At 41.6% G+C, this 24176-nt stretch overlaps 1 protein-coding gene across 3 annotated transcripts in view; it reads right to left on the minus strand.

Annotated features, from left to right (window-relative positions):
* LRRC6 (leucine rich repeat containing 6) overlaps positions 1-13164 on the minus strand; it is a 103795-nt gene extending 90631 nt beyond the window's left edge. The window contains exon 1 of one of the 3 annotated variants that reach the window (XM_003256217.2): positions 13031-13164. In XM_003256217.2, the coding sequence (XP_003256265.1) occupies positions 13031-13040 (10 nt within the window). In that variant the 5' untranslated portion in view covers positions 13041-13164. Of the gene's footprint in view, positions 1-12470 lie in introns of all 3 variants that reach the window. The other 2 variants (XM_030795226.1, XM_030795227.1) reach the window with 2 other exon arrangements.
* Positions 13165-24176: the final 11012 nt, after the last annotated feature.

Here is a 24176-nt window from a genome sequence, read left to right on the forward strand (position 1 = left end):
CACTATCTATGGTCCACAGTCACAGCCAAGCACAAGAGATGCATTGAAACCAAAAAGGTAATGACAAGGAGGAACCAGGCATTTCCCACTGCCACTAAAATTGGCATTTGTTGAATGCTCACATCTTCTGTAGGATGTGGAAATATTGTATGTCTACCCCAGGAGATAATAAAGACTCACTGTCACTTTCAAGGTGCCAGGTACTATTCTAAATGCTTTGCATGTATTAATATATGACTATCTGGAGTTATTATTGCCATTTGTCAGATGAGGAAGTAAAGCACAGAGAGAGTTTAAATAATTTACCTGGGTCTTGGTGATAAGTGCCAGAGCCAGGTTTTAAATTCACAGTTCAGTGTCAGACCACCTGCTCTTAACCACTATGCTCCACTGTCTCAAGCATAAGCAAATAACAGCCTCTAGAAATTCCAGGTTTCCTCAAGGTGCAGACTCCTCTAGCTGAGACACAGTTCTTCACAGCAACTTCTGCTACCACACCTCTATGTCACATCCTTAAAAGTGGAATTTGCCTTCTTATTAAATGTAAAAACATGTACGAACTTGTCATTCATGTGGAGTTATCATTCATGTGGAGTTAGCTAAACTCTATGCTACTTCCAGTGAGATACGGGTGCTTGCAATGACAGTTCTTTATAAGAAGGACCAGAGTAATGTAGAGGTTGACAGATTAAAATACCATACATGGGGAAAGTCCTTGCTGCTCTAAGCTTTGGCTCAACTAACAGGCGGAGATGGTCACAAACCAGATCCTGGTAAGGGACAGTCCAAAGCGCCCAGGAAGGAGGCTGACAGTACATCACCACCAGCCTGGCTCGCTGGGACCCCTGCTGCCAGCACCATTCAGCTGTCCCTGGAATTCCACTAATGGTTTGTGAACCAGCTTAAATAGGGTGCTATAATCAAGAAAAAGAGAAAAACCAAACCTGTAAGAGAAGAGCATTAAAACTACTCTCTATCTTCCTAACCAAAGTTGGTTTTAACAGCTTAAATCAACTGATAATGAATAAATGGGTACAGCCAGAGGATACAGCAATGCTCCTATGTAAAGTAAAATGTATGATCTATATCTGTAATTTATCTATAAGAATTCTCTTAGCATGGATGCAACATGGGTCAAGGGGTTGAGATTGCACAACCCTTGTTATCTGTACATGTAACAAAATGTGGAAATTATTGACCACTAGTAATAAGACCCTCAATGACTAACGGTGTATCTGTAACTTAAACTACTCAACTCCATAGAGCAAGGGGGTGGATTGTTGGAGGCCTTGCTACTATTAGAACTGGAGTCCATGGGGCCAGGAGGACGTGCCCATCCAGAGCTCAAGTCTTCCTCTCTAGACCATGGCCCATGGAGGGAACAATGGGATTCACTGTCCAAGGGGCTCCAAGCCTTACTCTAAACCTTGCAACGGCAGCTTCTCCAGGTTTGTTCCTGAAGACAGACCATGACACCAGGTACATATCCCAACGCCTAGAGGTGTCCAAGGATCAGCTGTTTGTCAGGGAGGTGGATGGCATGGATGTATAGGCTGGAGTGTCCATGCTCATACATGGGCGTTAGGGGCTAGGATAGAGTCAGAGATGGGAAGAAAAGGGAAGAGTGGGCCAGAGGGCAAGATTTCCCCAAGCCACCATGCTCTGTCATAGAACTCCAGCATAGGAAATGCAGCCCTCGGGTTGTTAGGAAAGTATACTTGTCAAGGGAGGAAGACGTATTTTATTTAGCAGTTTGGTTTATAACTTGATACACAGGCCTTTACTTATACTCTTGCCCCAGATTCTGGTTGAAGGCTTAGTTTTGTATCCATATTGAAGATATAATTTGAACTCCAAAGGAGATGTCATCCATGCTTAAGTCGAATGTGTTCAGGGGACTTCTGATAGAATCTTAAGCATCACTTGGTCTCCGGCCTCATACTGCCATGTGGGACTTTCTGACTCTCAGCGCTGCTCAAGGTATCACAGGCACCTCTAGTCTACACTCTGAAAGGCTTTTCCAAATTGCCCACTCTTAAAGATTTGCAGGGTTGACAAAGTTTCTAGTGGTACCAAATATCCTTGTAGTATTCTTTTGCTATACCTCTGAACATTTAAGAAACTCTTTTTTTCTTCCTTTGAGACAAGGTCTCACTCTGTCACCCAGGCTGGAGTGCAGTGGCGTGATTACAGTTTGCTGCAGCCCAGGATCAAGGGATCCTCCTACCTCAGCCTCCTGAGTAGCTGGAACTACAGGCATGCACCACCACACCCAGCTAATTTTTTTTTTTTTTTTTTGTAAAGACAGAGTTTCACTATGGTGCCCACATTGGTCTCAGACTCCTGGACTCAAGCGATCCACCCACCTTGGCTTCCCGAAGTACTGGGATTACAGGTGTGAGCCACTGCGACCAACCAAGAAAGTCTCTTCATCAAGGTATTATGTGTGTAAAATCAATCACTTCATGCAACTGTCAAATCTTCTCTTTCGAAGCCATGTTAAGTATTAGGAAAGAATTATATTGATTCATATATTCTAACCATGAGAATTAAGATGAGAAAAATCCCTATTAGTTTAAAGAGGTGGAGTTTAGGGAACCTTCCTTAGCATGAATAACTAAATTACACACACACACACAAAGGAAAGAAGGGACACAACAGAGAAGTTTGCCTGGACAGCAATGATTATATATAATTAGGATACATTAAAAGAAAATGGATAATCGCAGAGGAGGATAGAACTGTGACGATGTGGAATTTCCCAGCAGATCTTTTCTAAACTTTCCTATAACAAGCAAACTGCCGTGTGGCTTACCATTTTATAGCACTGAGGAAATTGTTGTTACACAATGCTGCTTCACCTGTAATGGCAAACAAACATCAGAACAAAAACCAGAGCCCCCAAGAAGAAATGTGTAAAGATATCTTCTTCATGGTGCATGGAGATTATAGTGTTTCATGCTTTTGAACAGGAAAGCATTTTTGGTTTTATATACTATCTAATTTAGAGCAAACATTCTTTAAGTCCAAGGAGCATTATTTGCCTTTGGAAATTTCTACTCCAAATAATATAGCACTGCACTTACGTGAGATCATTCTAGAGATTTAAAAACGCTTTGGGAAGGCATACAAGTGCCCAGCAAACATAAAAAAAAAAAAAAGCTCCACATCACTAGTCATCAGAGAAATGCAAATTAAAACTACAATCAGATACCATCTCACGCCAGTCAGAATGGCTATTATTATAAAAGTCAAAAAATAATAGAAGTTGGCAAGGATGCAGAGAAAAGAGAACACTTATACTCTGTTGGTGGGAATGCAAATTAGTTCAACCCCTATGGAAAACAGAATGGAGATTTCTCAAAGAATTAAAAATAGAATAAACAATCAACCCAGCAATCTCACTACTGGGTATCTACCCAAAGGAAAATAAATCATTCAATCAAAAAGACACCTGTACCTGTCTGCTACTGCAGCACTATTCACAATATCAAAGTAATGTATTCAACCCAAGTCCCCATCAACAGCGGATTGGATAGAGAAAATTTGGTACACATACACCATGGAATACTATGCAGCCATAAAAAGAAAAAAAATCATGTCCTTTGCAGCAACTTGGATGCAGCTGGAAGCCATTATCCTAAGTGAATTCATGCACAAACAGAAAATCAAATACCGCATGTTCTCACTTATAAGTGGGAGCTAAATGGTGGGTACACAAGGACATAAAGATGGAAACAATAGACCCTGAAGACTCCAAAATGGGGGAAGGAGGGGAGGCAAGGGTTGAAAAATGACCTACTGGCTACTGTTTTCACTATTTGGGTGAGGAGTTCACTTGAAGCTCAGACCCTAGCATCATCCAATATACCCATGTAAAAAACCTGCATATGTACCCTCTGAATATAAAATTAAAAACAATAATATATAGTTTGAAATAGGTAGAAGAACCATATTGAAAGTTTCCAACACAAAGAAATGATAAATGTTTTAGATAATGGATATGCTAATTACCCTGATCTGATTACTATACACTATATGTATTGAAACATCACTATGTATCCCATAAATATGTACAATTATGTCAAAAACAAAATTAAATTAAAAAGTAAAAAAATATATATATAAACTCTGCCCTCAAGGAATTTTCAGTCCAGAATTAATGAGATGCAGTGACAACAGTGCATGATGAATGATGAGCTTGAGAGAAGAGTTGGATACCATGAAACATCTAGAAGCAGCCAACCCAGCTACGGCTTCAGAAGCAGGCGATGTCGACAGAGATACAGAGCACACATGAGAATTAACCAGAAAAAAAGAAGAGAATGGAGCAGAAGAAACAGCAGAGTGCAAAGGCCAGAAGCAAGTGTATCTTCATTCACTTTGCAGCCACAATATAGTGAACGTGCCTTCAGTAATGATGTTGTAGACACAACGGCAGACAGTCCTTGCTTTCATGGAGGTTGCCTGGTAGAAGAGGCAGAAAAGAAGCACAGTGTGCATACCACCGGGGTCATGTGGGTGGTCAGGCATACCCAGAGTTTCTAATCTAGACTTAGGAGAAGATGGCTAAAGCTTCCTATCTTCAGCTGAGACATGGAGGATGAGTAAGATTATTCAAGAGAATGGGGCAGATAAAAGACAATTCCAAGAAGCAAGCTCAGAAGAAGAGAGGCCATAGAAGATTCTGTAAATTATGCGGCATTCATTATGGCTACAGCACAGCATTGAAGGAATTGGGAAATATAAAAAAGCTAGGCAAGTTTGAGTCCATTGTAAAGAGCCCTGGACAGCTAAGGACTTAGAATGAACTTGTACTATTATTTAGAACTCGAACATAACCTAAGGGATAGGATGTGTAGTGCTCTCATGAAAAGATTATGTCAAATCTTTGCCCCACCATTCTCTACCTGTTTATGATACATATATTTGGGCAAAACTGTTTACCTATTTTCAGTTTTCTCATCTGTAAACTGGAGATAATGTTAGCAATTATTTCTTAAAATTTTTTTGAGGATTAAATAATTAAGTAAAGAACTTAGCACAGTGCCTGGTATACAGTCATTGGTCAATAAATGTCAGTTCCCTTCCTTCTATAAATAAATAAATAAATAATAAAATGCTTTGGAAGCATTAATATGTTATCATAAGACTATTTCAAGAGAAATGGTATTATAGTACCTATTATGTGGTATAGAAGAAAAATATGCCAAGGCACAATATAAAACATATTGCTTTCACTTCCTTATTTTAGGAAATTTCAAACAGCAAAATATAAGATGCAGATGGTTGAGTGCTAACCAGTATCTGTCTGACTGGAGAAATAAGCTCTTGATGAAGGATATTGACAGCTTCAACCACAGATACATATTCCCCTCACTAAAAGATGCTGTGGAGGAATCCAAGGGTTTAATCAAAACACATCAGCTCACCTAAGTTTCTTTCCAATTCCTTAATATGAATGAGTTCTCCAAAATTTGAGGGTGTATCAGTAAAATGACTTTGCAGGGAGCAGGGACAGAGGGCACGGTGAGGTTGTTTCTGGGATACTGGAGGCTGTCCTGCTGTGTTTGTTTCTAAAGTTTTTCATTACATTAAGCAAAGTTCTCAAAACTCCCAAAGCCAATAATTTAGTGTTCATTCCTTCAGGCTTTACATCATGTTTTGTAAACAACTCTTTTTTCCCTACTAGATTAGAATAAAATCAACCAATATGTATTTATTGAAGATTTTGTAGCATTTTCAGACATCTTGAAAGACTATCAGATATGTATATGAAATTGAGAGTTAATAGAAATAAAGGGGTTACAAACAGGTGAAGGTCACCTCTTGCAGCATCTAAAATATTTTTTTAACCATTTTCAATGGAAACTCTTAAAAGCAGGATTGTACACTTGCCTGTCTTTTCTTGCTGACCCAGGCTCATCATAATGAGTGGCAACAGCCGTACTGTACCCCAATCTAGTGATATCTTTAGGTACTACTTAGTGGAGTGTGCTACTGAAAAGCACTAAGTGCTATGGGGCACTGAGAGAAGCACATAGAAAGTAGGATGAGTGCACAGGAGAGAGTGATCGGTGCTACTGAGAAAAGGGAGGTCAGAAGAAGCTTCATGGAGGACGAGAATGAGCTGAATCTTTTTTTTTTTTTTTCTTTGAGACGGAGTCTCGCTCTGTCGCCCAGTGGCGCGATCTCGGCTCACTGCAAGCTCCGCCTTCCGAGTTCACGCCATTCTCCTGCCTCAGCCTCCCGAGTAGCTGGGACTACAGGCACCTGCTACCATGCCTGGCTAATTTTTTTTTTTTTTGTATTTTTAGTAGAGATCGGGTTTCACCATGTTAGCCAGGATGGTCTCGATCTCTTGACCTCATGTTCCACCTGCCTCAGCCTCCCAAAAGGCTGGGATTACAGGCATGAGCCACCATGCCCAGCCCTGAGCTGAATCTTGAAATGTGAGTAGATGTTTGTTAGATAAACCAGGAAAGGGCACCTTAGGCCATCGTGGATGACATGATGTACTTCTCAGGTCCCTCTTCAAAACTGAAGGATTAATTCCTCTAGCTGCTGGGGGCTCTGTTGACAGACAGCCCTCAGCTACCCACCTTCTTCATGAGCTGTCTCAGCCGAAGAGATTGTTCAACCAAGGTCATGCCCTTTCCTTTCCTGGGAAAGCCCACATTCAACGACTGGTTGATATAGGAGCTATAAAGGCCCAGTTCTTCACCCCAACTTGGGCAAGTCAGAAGGTTCATTCCAAGTTTAGATATCCTGGTTGGTTTCCTAAGGCCTTTGTTAGACACATCACAGCCCAACTTCCCCCTCTGCTCAATTTTGATTTCTTTCCTACCCACCCCAACAATGCTCCCTAATAAACCTCCTGAATGCTAATTCCCACCTAGATATCAGCTTCCTGAGGAGCCTAACCTGGAAGAGTTGATACCAGAAGTGGTGCATGAAAGCAGATGCTAGCTAAGATAGGATTTTGGAGTCAGATTACATGTTGCCAGTGTGGCAAGGACATCGTTATTCCTGGTAGGCAGAACATAGATAGTGCCTGGCCCAAGGCAGTTATACAATTGTAAAGACTTGCCCTGGTGTTGAACAGAGATAGGATACAAGTGGAAGCAAATGTACTAGTAAGTGTAACATGTCAGGTGTTAGAGAAACATGAGAGAAACTGTAACTTAAAGGACAATTATATTGTATTGTAAAAGGCTGCTGCTAAACACAACTGATCAGGAAAGGCTGAGAGAGGAAGTGTGAAACCAGAGGACTGGACTTGGAGCACTATGAAGAGGTTTTCATTTCCTGAAACCAGAGGACAGAGAAAGCTGAGGGCTAGGACCGGTACTTCATCATAAGATTAGCAGTGACATAAGGTTCTGGACATAATAGAGTAATAAAACAGGGTTTACCCTCTAGCCTAAAAATCTATGCAAAACATACAAAAGTAATCTTTTAAACTTGGGCATAAGGAAATAAAAAGGAAAATTAGAAAGTATTTTGAACAGAATTAAAAATTACAAGGAGGCTGAGGCAGGAGAATGGCGTGAACCCGGCAGGCGGAGCTTGCAGTGATCCGAGATCGCGCCACTGCACTCCAGCCTGGGCGACAGAGCAAGACTCGGTCTCAAAAAAAAAAAAAAAAAATTACACAGAAAAGCAACATATCAAAGTTTGCAGGATACAGCTAACACATTACTTAGAGGTAAATTTACAGCATTAAATACTTATAGTAGGAATAAAGAAAGGTCTCAAATATTGGCTTCCATTTTAAGGATCTAGAAAAAGAACAAATTAAACCCAACATAAGCAGAAGAAAGTAAATAATGAAGATTATAACAGAAATCAATGAAATGAAAAGCAGAAAAAAATAGAGAAAAATTAATAAAAATTAAAGCTGGCTCTTTAAGAAAATAAAATTGGTAAACTTTCAGTCAGACTTATCAGCAAAAAAGAGAGAAGACACAAATTGCCAATATTAGGAGTGAGAGAGGTGACATCATATGTATTCTACAGATATTAAAATAATAAAAAAGTAACTTTATGCCAATAAATTCAAGAACGACAATTAAACAGGTGAATCCCTTAAAAGACACAAATTACAAAAGCTCACTCAAGAATATATAGATGAGCTGAACAGCCATATATCTACTGGATATGTAGTTAAAAACCTTTCTTTCCACAAATAAAACTATGGCACAGATGTCTCCTTTGATTAATTCTACCAAAAACTTAAGGGGAAATAACACCCCATATACACAAACTCTTGTAGAAAATTGAAGAGGAAATAATACTTCCCATTATATTGTATAAGGTCAGAGTTAAAACCAATCAAATGCATTACAAGGAAAGAAAACTACAGATCCATGTACCTCATGAACACATACGTAAAAATCCTAAGCAAAAAATTTAGCAAATCAAATCCAACAATATAATAAAAAGATTACACATTATAACTAAGGGGGAGGTTATCCAATGTATACAAGGTTGATATAATGCTCAGAAATCCAAGTAACATACAATATTAATAAACTAACAAAGTGATAACGTCAGTAGATGCAAAACAGCAGTTGACAAAATCCACCATCCATTCCCGATTTTAAAAAGACAACAACTCGGAAAACCAGAAATAAAAAGGAACTCAACTTGATAAGGAGCATCCACGAAGCACCAATAATCAACATTATATCGAGCGGAGAAAGACTTTTCCTGTAAGAATCAGAAAAAAAGGCCAGGAAATCTGTTCTCACCACTTCAACATTATACTGAAGGTTCTAGCAATAGGCAAGGAAAAAAAAGGCATCCAGGTGGTAGAGAAGTAGAATTATGTCTATTTGCAGCTGATATGACTGTCTACAGAGAATATCAAATGGAATCACATAAAAAGCTACTTGAATAAGAAAGTTTGAAAAGATTGCAGAATATAAGATCTGTATGAAAAAATCAAGTATACTTCCATATACTAACCACTTATAATGGCATAAAAAATATGAAGTACTTAGAGATAAATCAGAAAAATATGTGCAAAGTCTGTCCACTGAAAACTTCAAAAATATTGTAGACATTTTGTAAGATCTAAATAAATGGAGATATATCCCTTGTTTTTGGGTCAGAAGATTCAATATTGTTAAGACACTTATTCTCCCCAAATCGAGCTACAGATTTAACACAATCCAGGTCAAAATCCTGGCAGACTTATTTTTGTACAAATTGACAAGATACTACTGAAATTCATATAGAAATGTAAAGGATCTGAATAAAACTTTAAAAGATTAAAAAATTTAGAGGAAAAACACTACTGGATTTCAAGACTACTTATTACAAAGCTCCAGTAATCAAGAGAGTGTGAAATTGGCACAGAGGAAGACAAATAAATCAATGAATCAGAAAAGAAAGTCGAGAACACACATATACATGCCACTGGTTTATCCAAAGGTTCAATTCAATGGAGAGAGCATAGTCCTCAACAAGTGGGGCTGGTACTACTGGATTTCCATATTAAAAAAAAAAAACACACACACAACAACAATTTAATCTACATCTCACATCATATACAAAAATTGAGTCAAATGAATGATGGAATAGTGTAAAACCAAAAATTACAAAATTTCTAGGAAAAAAAGAAAAATCTATGTAAACTTAGCAAAGATTTCTTGGATATGACACCAAAAGCAAGATCTATAAAATAATAAATTAAACCTCAAAATTTAAAACTTCTCTTTCAAAATAATTAAGAGAAGGAAAATATAAGCCATAGATGGGGAGAAAATATTTGCAAATCATATATCTGATGACCTATATCCAGAATATATAGAAGACTCTTAAAACTCAATGATAAGAAAACAAATCAATGTATAAAATGGGCAAAATATCTGAAGGCATTTCACCAAAGAAGATCTATAGATGACAAATGTGTCACAGTAATACAAAATACATTCAATAGTATAAAATTTAAAAATAAAGACACTAGATCTTCTCTAAATCACAATACACACCAGATTAAATGCACAGAGAGGAACTAATTCATTTTCCTCTCGCCACCGTCCCCAGGCTCGATATTGGTCCTCCTGAGTGGACATGAACACCAAAAATAGTGGTCTCTTCAACTTTACATGAGAATTTGCACCATGACCTCTCTTTTTCTCACGAAACTGTCTCCTACTCCTAAGAGACAATGTAGCAAACATACACAAGAGTGCGGGCTCTGCTTACCATCCCAGATATACCACTTACTGTGTGGCACTGTGCACGCTGCTTAACCTCTTTGTGCTCCAGATTCCTCATCTGCAAAATGGAGATGATGATACTAGTGTCTACCTCAAAAGATTTTTGTGAGAATTCAATGAGTACACACACACAGAAACTTTCAGAACACTGACTAGAAGGCAATAAGCAGCTCAATAAGTGTGAGTGAGCTATTATTATCATCCTTTCTCAGGAGCCCAAATTTCTCCTTTAGTTGTAGGAAGTTGAGAATTGTGGAAAGAGCAGCGAAAGCCAGGAAGCTCGTATCCTAGGTTTGACGTCTGTCCTCACTGACGGGATGTGACATTGGCTGGATCAATGTTCCCCTCCTCATCTCTAAAATGAACAGGTACACTAGATGAACTCTCGAGCACGGTTTCTCTAAAACCTGTACTAATGACATCCCTGCATCTTTTTTTGGAAAGTACAGGAAAGGCAGCAGAAAAAAGGGCACACAGGAGCAGTCAGGAGATGTTAGCAAGAGGCAGAAGGCCATTTATTGGGAAGCACGGGGGAGAGGGAACATGTAAAAAGGGTTTGTGGCACAGCAAAAGAGGACCACTTTCTCCACCCACATCTTTAAAATCTGTCCACTTCGCCTCAGTCCTGTGGGAGGCAGTGCGGTGTAATGCAGGACCCAGAGGAAATCTTCGTGGGTTCTGTTCCCAGCCCTGATAGTTACCATGTGATTTATTCTCCGTGCCTCACCTAAGAAATGGAGATGTCAGTAATCCTTCCCTGCCTTAAAAGGCTGCTGGGAAGATCAAACAGGAGAATGCAGGTAAAGCATGTTAACCAAGCCTGGCACATCAGAGCTACTCATTGGAGGAGTGCTTGTCATCTGTCCTGCTGCCATGACCTCAGTTCAGCCTACTATCTCCCACTCGAACTCCTACAGGGCCAAGTCATGCCCGTGAACAAAACCTTTTGGTTTCCCTGTGGCTCTTTTGATAAATTTCTAAATCCTAAGTACAAAACCTGTATGAGCGGATCCCTGCCTACCTGTCAGGCCTTCTTTATCTCTTTGCTCTCCACTCCTTCTTTCTGTCTCACACCAGTTCCTGTCAGTGACAATTAGCCACCAGGAAGCCCTGCTCTTTCTCACCTCTGGGCAATTCACTGTGCTTTCCTGTTTCCTTTCCAGACAGCACTGCTTCCTCAGAGAAGCCTCCACCCACCTTGGGGTTAGGTCCCCTGCCCACACCCTCAGGGCACAGGCACCCCTCTCTCTCCTGGCTGTAACCACTATACTTGGGTTTGTCTTCTCCCTCCCTAGGAGGGTAGGCCCACACCTGCCTCCTTCCTCACTGTATCCTGCGTTCAATACCTGATTCAAGGTAGACACTCCGATGCAAGTCTGAGAAGTTAATGATTTAACAAATGAAAGTGGGCACGACTCAGAGAAAGAGGGCAAAGGAAAACTCACGACATAAAAAAGCGAAGAAGAGGAAGAGGAGGAGGAGGAGGAGAAGGAGGAGAAGAGGAAGAGGAGGAGGAGGAGGAGAAGGAGGAGAAGAAGAAGAGGAAGAGGAAGAAGAAGAAGACCAACTAGGGTGAGACCAGGGGATGGGGAAACAGCCCTGAGAAGAGAGGAAGAAATATCAGTAGCTGATTTAGGAAAGGAGTTTCACGTTTACAAATCACTCCCTCGACCCCCACCTCTCCCACTTGCAGGCTGTCAGGTCTTCCAGGGCAGAAAGCCCATCATCTGGAGCAGTCTCTTGATTTAAAAAAAGTTAATTATGACATTTTTACAATGATAAGTGATCAATTAGGTAGAGCTGTATAAAACTGCCATATGGGGAGCTCAGAAACGTTGTCGATATCAAAATGGTTCATACAGTATAAATAACTTACCCGCATCACCTTGCAGTTTGTTAGTATATTTTTAAAGAAACACGTTTACGGCCGGGCGCAGTGGCTCACGCCTGTAATCCCAGCACTTTGGGAGGCCAAGGCGGGCGGATCACCTGAGGTCAGGAGCTTGAGACCAGCCTGGCCAACATGGCGAGACCCCGTCTCTACTAAGAATACAAAAATTAGCCTGGCGTGGTGGCGCATGCTTGTAATTCCAGCTACTCAGGAGGCTGAGGCAGAATTGCTTGAACCCGGGAGGCGGAGGCCGCAGTGAGCCGAGATCGCGCCGTTGCACTCCAGCCTGGGCGACAGAGCAAGACTGTCTCAAACAAACAAACAAACAAAAACACGTTTATAACACTTACTGTGTCTAAAACAGTACTCTGATTGCCTTTATTTTGGAGATGAAGAAGCTGAGGCCCAAGGGGTGAAGTGACTCGCTCAAAGTCACAGGAAGAGGGAGGACTTCAACCCTGGCTCCAGAGTCGGGACCCTCCACCATTAGGCTACACTGCCTTCGGGAATGAGTCCGAAGATTGCGGCTTGGAGACAGTGACTGGCCCACGTTCACAGCCAGTAAGGAGCCACTAGGCCGGAACCCGGTGTGTCTGGCGCCAAAACCCCTGCACCTTCCCCGACCCCTTTCCTGGAGTCCAGTGCCTTTCTGCCTCTTCCTCCCCTTCCTACGGCCCCGCCCATTTTACAGATTAGGAACCTGAGCTGGAAAAGGCCAGGCTGTCCGGCCAGTCTGCAGAGGACCTGGTGCAGCCGGGGCTGCGGGGCGGAGGGTCGGGTAGGGCTGGGGTCCGCCCAGGCGCTGGGGAACCCGCAGCGCAGGGCTGGAGCGGGCGGCGAGGATCCCACGAGACCCGGGACGACTTCCACAAGGAGAACGATAGAGGACGGAAGGTGGAGGGGGGCTTACTCCAGCCCATGGCGCCTCTCCAGTTCGCTGGCCCGGCAAGCCGGACCCGGACCTCGAAGGACGCTTTTCACCCTTCACCTCAGCTCTTCAGTGCGTCCCCATCGGAATTCGGGAGCCAAGGCAACGGGGACTCTACGGCGGCCGCGCGGGGCCAAAATACGCCGCGTTTCCTGAGCTCCGCGGCGCAAGCAAAGGAGACCGCAGTGAAGGGGCTCAGCAGCCAGGGGCTCCCCAACCCAAACCCAGTCTTCGTCCTCCTCGCACCTCCGACTTGCCACATACTGCTTCCCTCTCCCCGAATCAATGGTTTAGACTGAACAAAGTATCAGGACGCTTCTCTTTTCTGTACCTTCCAGACCGCCTCTGACTTTTTCCTTTTTGTGTTTGATTTACAGCTTCCAGAGCCAAGAGATCTGGATTTGGCCCCCCACTCTACCAGCGGCGTGACCTTATACTTCCTTCTCCTCAGCTTCCACATCTGTAAGATGAGAAATAACCTAAAAGGATCACTGTGAAGCTTTAATTAGATAATTTGAGTGAATGAAAGACCCTATAAAAACAACAAGCTCACTATAAAGGTTCGTTGTGGTTGTCATATTCCAGCTTTTTTTTTTTTTTTTTTTTTTTTTTTGAGACGGAGTCTCGCTCTTTCACCCAGGCTGGAGTGCAGTGGCGCGATCTCGGCTCACTGCAGGCTCCGCCCCCCGGGGTTCACGCCATTCTCCTGCCTCAGCCTCCCGCGTAGCTGGGACTACAGGCGCCTGCCACCTCGCCCGGCTAATTTTTGTATTTTTAGTAGAGACGGGGTTTCACCGTGTTAGCCAGGATGGTCTCGATCTCCTGACCTCGTGATCCAGCCCGCCTCGGCCACCCAAAGTGCTGGGATTACAGGCGTGAGCCACCGCGCCCGGCAATATTCCAGCTTTTTAAAGTCACTCCCCAACACCCATTTCCGGCTAACAAGCTTTCCAAAAACGCCACCCATTACCCCCTCCATCAATTTCCCTATTCTCCACTCTCTTAATTGTAAAATGTAGGAAGTATATCTCTTACAGCCCCACACTCCCCTCACGTTTCCCCAGACCCTTCTCCAAAAGTGTGCAACGCGCCTTCTCCCATTCTAAACTAGGAAGCCCAGCAGCAAGCTCATTCATCCTCAGATCTTAGTGTTAGCACTTTCATGCATTAGCTTCCCAAGAATTTTTAAAAGGTACCATTATTATGAAAGTAATTATTATTCTTTACTCCATTTGCAGAAAAAGGAGGGGGGCAATATGTAAAAGATAAAACCTTCTCCCATCCCAGTCGCTGTAAACAGTATGGAGTGCGTGCTTCTTATCTTGATGTGTGTGTTATGTTTGCATTTTGAAAGAAGATTCCTAGAGCAATACTGAGTGCAAAGAAATTAATTTTTCTAGCAAATAGCTGTTAAGCATTTACAGCTAGCAATTATTAGAGTTTGCCAGGTAGAGACAAGGTCATGAACTTGGAGAGAGGCAGGAAAGTCTAACAGAGTGAGGTGATGGGGGGAAGCAGACACATCAGTTTGACAATAAAGAGAGCTAGATAGAAGGGATCCTCGAACAGTAAGAATAAGAGATTAGATCAGGGGTAATGGGGGCCTTAAATGCCAGGCCAAAGGAATTGAACTGGAAGAGTGGGATTTCAGGCACTATTTCCCTGAATATTTGGATTTCCAAGGGGAGAAATATTTGGATTTCCAAGGAGGCCTCCCAAAAGGCACTCAAACTATAAACTTACCTGACATCCACTATTATTTTTCTGAAAGCAGGTTAGTGTGAGGTGAACAGTATTAGCTCTGGCATTGGAAACATAGATTAAATACACAGATTTATTACTGTGTGGCATCAGACAGATGACTTCACCTTTGAAAGCTGAAACGTCTCTATTTCCACATGATGATGACAATATGGGTAAACATCTATGGTCGTGCCACTGACACGCTGACACTGACACGTGACACTGAGCGCTGATGTCTGATTACTCACAAAGGAGATGAAATGCTATGAGCAGCAGGCAAGTTTAGCAAATTCGCCTGTGCTTGAATAGTGCATTTTAACAACAAGGGGTTCATCAAGGCTAAAAAGGATCTAGTTTCTAGAAGGAAGCTGCTACTGGGTAGAAAGATTAGTTTCTAAGCTGACAGAGGCATGAGGTCAGGCCTGCTATAAAGGATCTCAGCTTGCAGTGAACTAGGATTGCGCCATTGCTCTCTAGCCTAGGTGACACAAAGAAACTATGTCTCTTAATAAAAATTAAAAAATAATAATAAAAGATCTCAGCCTCTGGATCAGGAGACAAAGGGAGCCACTCCAGAACTGTAGAAAGTTCTCAAGAGCAATTGCAACCCAGGTATTTGACATGTTGGCTCTAAGCTTCTATCCTCACTCTCAGACCTACTCACTGTTGACCTAAAAAAAGAAACTGAGGTAAAATTAATGTATATAGTCCCAGCTACTTGGGAGGCTGAGGTAGGAGTACTGCTTGAGCCCAGGAGTTCGAGGCTGCAGTAAGCCATGATCACTGCACTCCATCCTGGGCGACATAGTGAGACTCTGTGTCTAAAAAAAAAAGTCGGGGTGCTGCTGCGTTGGGTGCCTGATGAGAGCCTGGTCTCCACTTCCAAGATGGTGCCTCACTGCTGCATTCTTCTGAGGAAAGGAGCCCTCTGTCCGCACATGACAGAAGGGATAGAAAAGGTGAAAAGGGGTGAACTCCATTTGGCAAGCCCTTTTATAAGGGCATCTGATCCTATTCATGAGAGTGGAGCCCCTATGACTCAATCACCTCCTGAAGGCCATGCCTCTTAATACTGCTACATTGGGGATTACATTTCAACATGAATTTTGGAGGGAACAAAAACATTCAAACCACAGCAGCCCCTTTGATAACTAGAGAGTTCAAGAGTAAGATTGAGAGTTTAAGAGTGATGAGAAAGAAAATAAACTTTCTATCTGAGGAATGGGAGCCCCCTTTAAATTATCAGGCCTAGAGAGGCACTGAAATGTGACAGCAGTCAAGTTCCAGTCCCCCATCCCCTTAAGCTAAGTAATCGTTTCAAATCTGCCTGCCGTATGGTCTCTAGACTATGTGTTGCCACCAATGGCTATAAATTAACCTAACAATGCTGTACACTGGACATCATAACTCATTCCCTACAGTTTAACAATGTACAACCAATAACTAATCAATGTTATTTATGTAAACCAGTGAGAATTCCTAACAAGCAAATTTCGTAGTCACCCCTCTCCTGATTAGTCCTTTTTTCTTTAAAACTGGAACCTCAACTTTGTTCTCCAGAGCACTTCCCAGTGTTTCCCAGGTTTCAGTCCTCAACCTTGGGACTATGTGTGTGCACCATCATGCCTGGCTAATATTTTTTTAGATTTTTTTGTAGAGATAAGATCTCACTATGTTGCCCAGGCTGGTCTTGAACTCCTGGCCTCAAGAGATCCTCCCGCCTGGACATCTTAAAGTGCTGAGATTACAGGTGTGAGCTACTGTGGCTGCTGCCTAGTGCCCTTATATTGGACTTCCAATATTGGACTTTCATCAAGAATAAAAATAATTTTTTATTCATTCTTGATAAATGACTTAGTCTTAGATATTTCATTATAGAAGTAACAACAGACTGGGACATGTGCCTTGGATTTTTCCTGTGAAATTTTATATCTGTGGGACTCAAGTATTCTGTTCATTCATTCATAAGTGAATAAACAATCAGGCTGTCATTCTACTGGAGAAAAATCTCTAAGATATTTTTAAGCACTGTGCGCTCAACACTGCCCATATACTTTGAAATTATTAACTCAATTCTCAGAGTAACCCTCAAGTAGGTCATATTGTCATGAACATATTACAGATTAGGAAACTGAAGCCCAGTGATATTATTTTACTAAAGCATAGTGAATCAGAATTTTGTGCCTAAACCTTAATTTTATACTGCATCATTTTTTAGACTGAGAGCTACTCGAGGGCAGAGAGGGAATTTTGTTGTTGTTGTTTCTTTGTTTCCACCCCTGAATCCTAGCTCTCAGCACAACTCCTGACACTTACTGGGTGCTCAATAAATACTTGTTGAATGATTGAATGGAGTCAGTGAGCCAATTTCTTCAAGAGCTTGGCTGTCTTGGGTGTAAGGCCTACATCTTGTCACTTCAGTAGGATCACCAACCACAGAGGTGTCCCTGTTGTAAAGGAATCTAGCAGGCTTACCAGGAAGGGTACCTCATTCTCTGGTTATTGGACAGTTCTTTTTCTTGGGACCTTTTCACCAAAATCTAGGATAAGATCTGGTTCCAGGGGCAAGGTCTTGACAGATTGTCCTGACACTCTGGTGGAGCAGTGTTTGGCTCTGTGTCCCCACCCAATTCTCATCTTGTAATGCCCATAATTCCCACGTGTTGTGGGAGGGACCTGGTGGGAGGTAATTAAACCAGGGGGTGGATCGTTCCCTTGCTGTTCTCGTGATAGTAAATGGATCTCACAAGATCAGATAGTTTTAAAAGTGGGAGTTTCTCTGCACAAGCTGTTCTCTTTGCCTGCTGACATCCACGTAAGACGTGACTTGCTCTTCCTTGCCTTCTGCCGTGATTGTGAGGCCTCCCCAGCCATGTGGAACTGTAAGTCCAGTTAAACCTCTTTCTTTTGCACATTGCCCAGTCTGGGGTATGTCTTTATAAGCAGCATGAAAACAGACTAATACAAGCAGAGACAAGCTTTGGATGATAAAGCAGGGAAATCAGCAACATCTTCTTTGCAGTTTGTCATGGGCCAGGCTGGGCTGGTTATGATGTGTCCTTCCTCAACCCAACATCACAGTCACTGTGTTTCTTAGAAACAGAGGACCCAGGGGGTATGAAGGACATGTGTACAATGTGCTGTGATTGTCACAGTCCACTGACAGGGAGGACAAATGGGAAATCACGATGTGACAGCTCTAAGTAAAGTCAAATTCATTTCACTCAAAGTGAATGAAAGAGTTTAAAGAGTTGTAGTGTGTGTCTGTTTATGCAAATTGTTGTTCCAAATAGACTTATTTCTTTGGCTACTGGAACTATAACAAGATGAGCTATGCTTCCTGAAAAAACAGGTGTGACATTTTGTGTATACAAGTAGAAAAAAATAAATCTTAAAGAGTGTGTGTGTGTGTTTTTTTTTATTTCAGTAACAGCGAAATAGTCCTCCTACTTCTTTTATGCTGGATAAATTCTAGGGACATTTGCCTAGAAAGCAATTTAGTTCTTTTTATTTTCATTTTAATTTATATAATTTCGTATTTTTTATGTTGTATAACCAATATTGTGACTAGAATTCCATCATACTTTGCATTTATTTTTCTTCAGAAAAGTTTCTACATTGCAACTTTATGAAAGGTAAACCAAGTTCCCAAGTTTACCAGCACCACTACAAGTCTCAGTTCCTTCCTTTCATCATCCTGTTCCTTTATCCCTTTTTCCTTACCCCTTTCCCCCTCCTCTCTTCCCTTCCCTCCTTTCTTTTTTTCCCTCCCTTCTTTCCTTCTCTCCTTGGTTCATTTCTTCCCTCCTTCCTTCTTTATTTCCATCAGCATGTATTTATTGATTACCTCCAATATACCAGGCACCTTGAGGACTAATTGACACATTACATGTAAAACCCTTAGAAGAGTATTTGACATGTAGAAAGTACTCAGTATGAGCTATTAGGTTGGTGCAAAAGTAATTGCAGTTTTTGCCACTTAAAAGTAATGGCAAAAACCGCAATTACTTTTGTACCCAATGACTATTCCTTTTTTTTTTTTTTTTTGAGACAGAATTTCGCTCTTGTTGCTCAGGCTGGGGTATAATGGTGCAATCTTGGCTCACTGGAACCTCCACTTTCCGGGTTCAAGTGATTCTCCCGCCTCAGCCTCCCAAGTAGCTGGGATTACAGGCATGCATGACCACACCTGGCTAATTTTATATTTTTAGTAGATATGGGGTTTCTCCATGTTGGTTAGGCTGGTCTTGAACTCCTGACCTCAGGGTATCCACCTGCCTTGGTCTCCCAAAGTGCTGGGATTACAGGCATGAGCCACCACACCCAGCCAACTATTCCTTTTTTTTTTTTTTTGAAAACAAAGCAGTCCATAGATAGTTACCCTAAAAAGTGGGTACAATTACTGTCTCCATCTTACAGATAAAGAAATTCAGTCTGCTTTCTACCAACCTAGTGAAAAAGATCTGAAAAAACCAAACTTAACTGTATCACTTGTGACAGAGAAGACTGGAGGAGGGCAGCATTACTTAAGTTGATCTTTTGCATCCAATATAAGAGATAACTTCTTTTTCCATCTGGAAGAGAAGTGGAATATAAAGAAAGCATTGGAAAATTCCAGTGCTTTCTTTACCCATATCTGTAGGTATAAATTTGTGTTGTTGGATATGAATTCTCCAAACATCAGACATTCTAGTAATCAAATGGAAGTACAAAAGCATGTCTCAAAATCGAAGATGAAATTAATTTTAAATGATTGTCTTAATTTATTTGTGCAAACTTCTGCCCATCTCCATTAGTTTAAGAAAGGCAAGAGTTGACGTCTTAGTTAGGACTTTACTGATTTGAATATACTCAGAAGGGAGTAACTAGGATATCCTACTCCACCATTGAGGGCTCAAGTACAGGAGTCTCAAGCAAATTGCTTACCCTCATTGTTTTTCAGTTTCCTCATCTATAAAGTGGGAAACACTAAAATGCTTACTTGATGGAATTTTACCAAGATTTTAAGGGATGGTGTGTAAAATGTTTGCCCATAGTAAGTGCTTGATACATCTCAGTTTGAGATGTGAAGGTTTTAACACATGATGACAAATTATTATACATTCTTTTCAATTGAAAGATGGTGCCTGTTCCCCTTCCTTTGAATCTGGATGTGCTTCTGACCACTTTGAACAATAGCGTACAAGGGAAGAAACACTAAGTCATCTGCAAAACTAGTTAATAAAAATTCTTGCAGTTTCCACTTTGATGAACTCTGGTTCTTGGACCCCTGAGCCTCCATGTTAAAGTCTAACCACCCTGAGGCTGCCGTGCTGGAGAAGCCAATGTAGATGCCCCCTCCAGCCCAGCCCCAGCCTTTCAGCCCTTCCTGCCAAGGCACCAGACACATCAGTGATGCTGTCTTGGACTCTCTGAACCATTTCATCCATCAGCTGAATATCCCTGAATGACTGACCACTGTCAATGCCACAAGGAACAGAAAAATCATCCAGCTGATCCCTGCTAGAATTTCTGACCCACAGAATCATGAGATATAGTCAAATATCTGTTTTAAATATGGGACTAATTTTAATACACTGACTGACTTGGGAAGTGAACAAGCCCCTTTCACTATTGTGTTTAATAGGATGGGTCAGCAGTGTGGACACATTACTCTTCCAGTAGAAGGTGACACTTTATTTAGGTAACAAACTAGTGTGTTAGCTCATTTTGTGTTGCTATAAAGTAATACATGAGGCTGTGTAATTTATAAAGAAAAAATACTTATTTGGTTCATGATTCTGATGGCTAAAAAGTTGAGGGTTGGGCATCTGCATCTGGTGAGGGCTTCAGGCTGCTTCCACTCATGGCAGAAGATGATGGGGAGCTAGCATGTGCAGAGACCACAAGGCAAGAGAGGAAGCAAGACAGACAAGGCTCTTTTTAACAACCAGCTCTCTCTGGTATTAACAGAGCGAGAATTCACTCACCCCCAAGGGAAGGCACTCATCTATTTATGAAGGATCAGCTCCCGTAACTCAAACACCACCCATTAGACGCTACCTCCAACACTGGGAATTAAATTTTAAAAACGAGATTTGGACGGGAAAAAGTCAAATCCACATAATAGCAGCTGGGTTCCATGGTATTTGAGCTTTGATTTAGCAGCCTAAGTCTTCTATTCAAATCCTAATATATAGGACAAATAAAAAAGGATCTTTTCAGGTTGAAGCAGGGATCAATGACCATGAGGACCAACCTGAGGAGAACTGAGGCAATCTGATCAATGACTTGTCTATGTAGACCTGGGAAAAGAGAAGTATTGGATTTTGTTGATGTTGAAGGGGCAACACATGAACCCAGCTCATGAGATACTCCACAAAAATAGGGTTGGAAAATCATTGAGCTAAACACTCCCCTTGGCCCCCTCTGAGCCCACTGAGGCACATCCTCAATGTGACCAGAACGACCCAGCCAGCACAGCCTCCCACTGGTTAGCTGCTCTTGGATGGACACCTGGAATAACATGCCCTTCCTCTTCCTTTTTGGTTTCCTGACCTGTTTTCTTATTTGCCCCTCAGTTCAGCCTTCTCCTTTGCCTCCCAGCTCCATCCTGCCAGTGCCCCTGGGGGTCAAGGCAGCTGTTGTTTCTGGCCCCTACACAGCCTCAGTGGGAGGAGACCAAGCCTTCAGGTTCTTCTGCATAGAGTATCTCTAACACAAAATGAAATCTTGCTGCTATTGATAGTTTCTCATGTGTTACTTTTGAAGTAGAAATTTGCCATGTTTGGTATCCAGCGTCTTTTCTCCTGGATCTCTTTGGAGGGCAAGTCCAGGTGCCAGTTTTCTGCTGGAGAAGCTAAAGTGACCCCTCCTATTTTCCTCCCACCCCTGGAAGAATGGCCAGTGTGGGAATACATGACCTTACTTTGCTCATATGGTGAGCTCATGTAGGTCTTCTCTTTAGGGAACACCTGTAGACAGAAAGATTAGTGGAGTCATCCCCATGGTGTCCTGGCCAGACTGTTTTACCTGGTTGATATTCCTCTTGATTCTACCTTCTTGGCACTCCATGGCACCCCTGGTTTTTGCCCATTGCAAGCTTTGGTGCAGCTACAGCAAATTTTTAAGACCAACTACAGAATTTTAGAGGGCACTTTTTCCATACAACACTTCCCTCACTTCTGACACCAACTGCAATTTCAGGGGTTTTGAAAAACCACCCTCAGTTTCATCAGTTCACTAGATGAACTCACATAACTTCCTGGAAGTTGTTACAGAAACAGCTACAGTTTATTAAAGAAAAAGGATGTAGATTAAATCAGCCAAATGAAGAGATACATGGGACAGCGTCCACATTACTCTCCCAGCATTGATGTATGATCACATGTATGGAGCACTGCCAACCAAGAAAGCTCACCTGAGTTGCATTGTCCAGACTTTTTATTGGGGTTTCATCACATAGGCATAATTGATTGACTGATTGATTGTCCATGTAGTTAATCTCAATCTCTTGGTTGACTGATATCATGTGATCCAAAGCCGTCACCCCCACACTAAGTTACATGATTGGTCTTTCTGGCATGGAAAATCCCCATGCTAAGACTACATGAGTCTGCTTAGCACCTTCCCAAAATCACATTGTTGGACTAACCACTGTGACCCAATGTCCCCAGATAAATAAAGACACTAGAGATTGCCTCCTAGAAACTGATGACAAAGGCCAGTCTTTCTCTTTGGTCAAGGACAAATTCTTTGCTACAAACCTACTGAGATTTCCATAATTCATATGAGCTCCCCAGTATTCTTCTAATCCCCTGCCAGGGTCATTTTCATTGCTAACAACAAAGAATGCTAAGTGATAAAACACTGATGTCCTATGATGCTAAAAAGTAGCACCCCCATTGTGAGAAGAGAAGAACCAAAGGGTGAAGGAAATGGAGAGTTCAATCCTTTCCCTCTTACCATGTGTTGTCTTATCCATCACACACATTTCCACACAATGAAGACCCTATTAATCCGAGAAGGGTGGTGTTCAGAGTTTTTACTTGGTTAGTTTATTTGCTTCAAGTCCACGGTTTTTGTCATTTTCTGGTACTTCCTAGCAGACAAGTGGTAGCAGGTGCTAAAGGCCTAAAGAAATTATAAGAGAAAAAAACTAAGAAACATATCCACTAATTTAATTTTCTCTGAGAAGTGAGTAAACAGTAGTTTTATTCAGTTTTAGTGTTAGAACACCTGGGTCCAGCTCACAGAAAACGTGGTATCTACAAGATTATTATTTCAGAACCATTAAGTTCAACTAATTATGAATAGGGAAGTGAGTACATGAAATCCACAAAAATTAAAACCATATCTCTGAACACATTAATCCTTTTTAATATAATCAACTAAGATAAACTTGAAATGAGGCCCCTAGGGAAATTGCCAGTAACTGCCAATTTTGCTAATGATAATAAGTTTATTTTAATTGCTAATATATTCCTAATTACTCTAGTTCTAAAATGTTTACTTCACTGTCAGTCATCTTCTTTGATTTGAGTTTTTTGTGAAAAGACTTTGTCATATCAGTCAACCCTTCTCACGTTGGCTGGCATCTGCTAAAAATGATCTCACCTTTTTCTGTCACAGAGCTCTGTTAGGGACCATTTGTCCAAAAGCAGAGAGAGGTCTTAGCCAAAATCTTCTACAGTTCACACTTGCCCCTTCCAGCTTAGAGAGAATCATATTTTCAAGTCTTTCATTGCCTTAATGAAGAAGACTGACAATATTTATTCTGAGCTCTACTTTTAATCTAATTTTCCACCTGTGCTGTATCTCACCTACTTGAATATGTGTGTGTGTCCAAATAATTGTGTTTCAAGAACATGGTGTAGTTAGTGTAAAGATTTCTAATTTGGGTGGGCATAAGGGTCCCATTAATCCAATGACCCATTTTTGTCCCCAGCAAATAGTATTGAGCCCCTGGGGGCTGGGAATAAAGTGGTAGCCAAGATTGAAAAGATTTTGATCATCCTGAAATTTCTATACTCATTCAGATGAACATAAAATGAACAAGTCAACAAATAAATACCACAAGAGAAGATTGAAGATGATGATATGGGCTATGAAAGAAAAGTGGAGTGATGATAGAATGAGAGTGAAGAGCTGATTTGGGTAGTCAAAGAAGGTCATCAAATGTCATCTCTGAACAGATGACAATTGGAGTGAGACCTGCGAAGGAGAAGGAAACAGTTATGTGAAGAACAAAGGAAGATTTTGCCCAGAGAGAAAAATGCAAAAACTTATTGGACTGGGAGGGCCTGGTTTGCTCAAAGAACAGAAAAAGGAGCCCAACATGGTGAGGCAGGGGAGCAGGGAGGAATAGAAGGGTTGGGCAGGAAGCAAATAATCATGTTTGTAAGGA

The sequence above is a fragment of the Nomascus leucogenys genome, chromosome 16 (genome assembly GCF_006542625.1).
Source record: "Nomascus leucogenys isolate Asia chromosome 16, Asia_NLE_v1, whole genome shotgun sequence".
NCBI classification, from domain to species: domain Eukaryota; kingdom Metazoa; phylum Chordata; class Mammalia; order Primates; family Hylobatidae; genus Nomascus; species Nomascus leucogenys.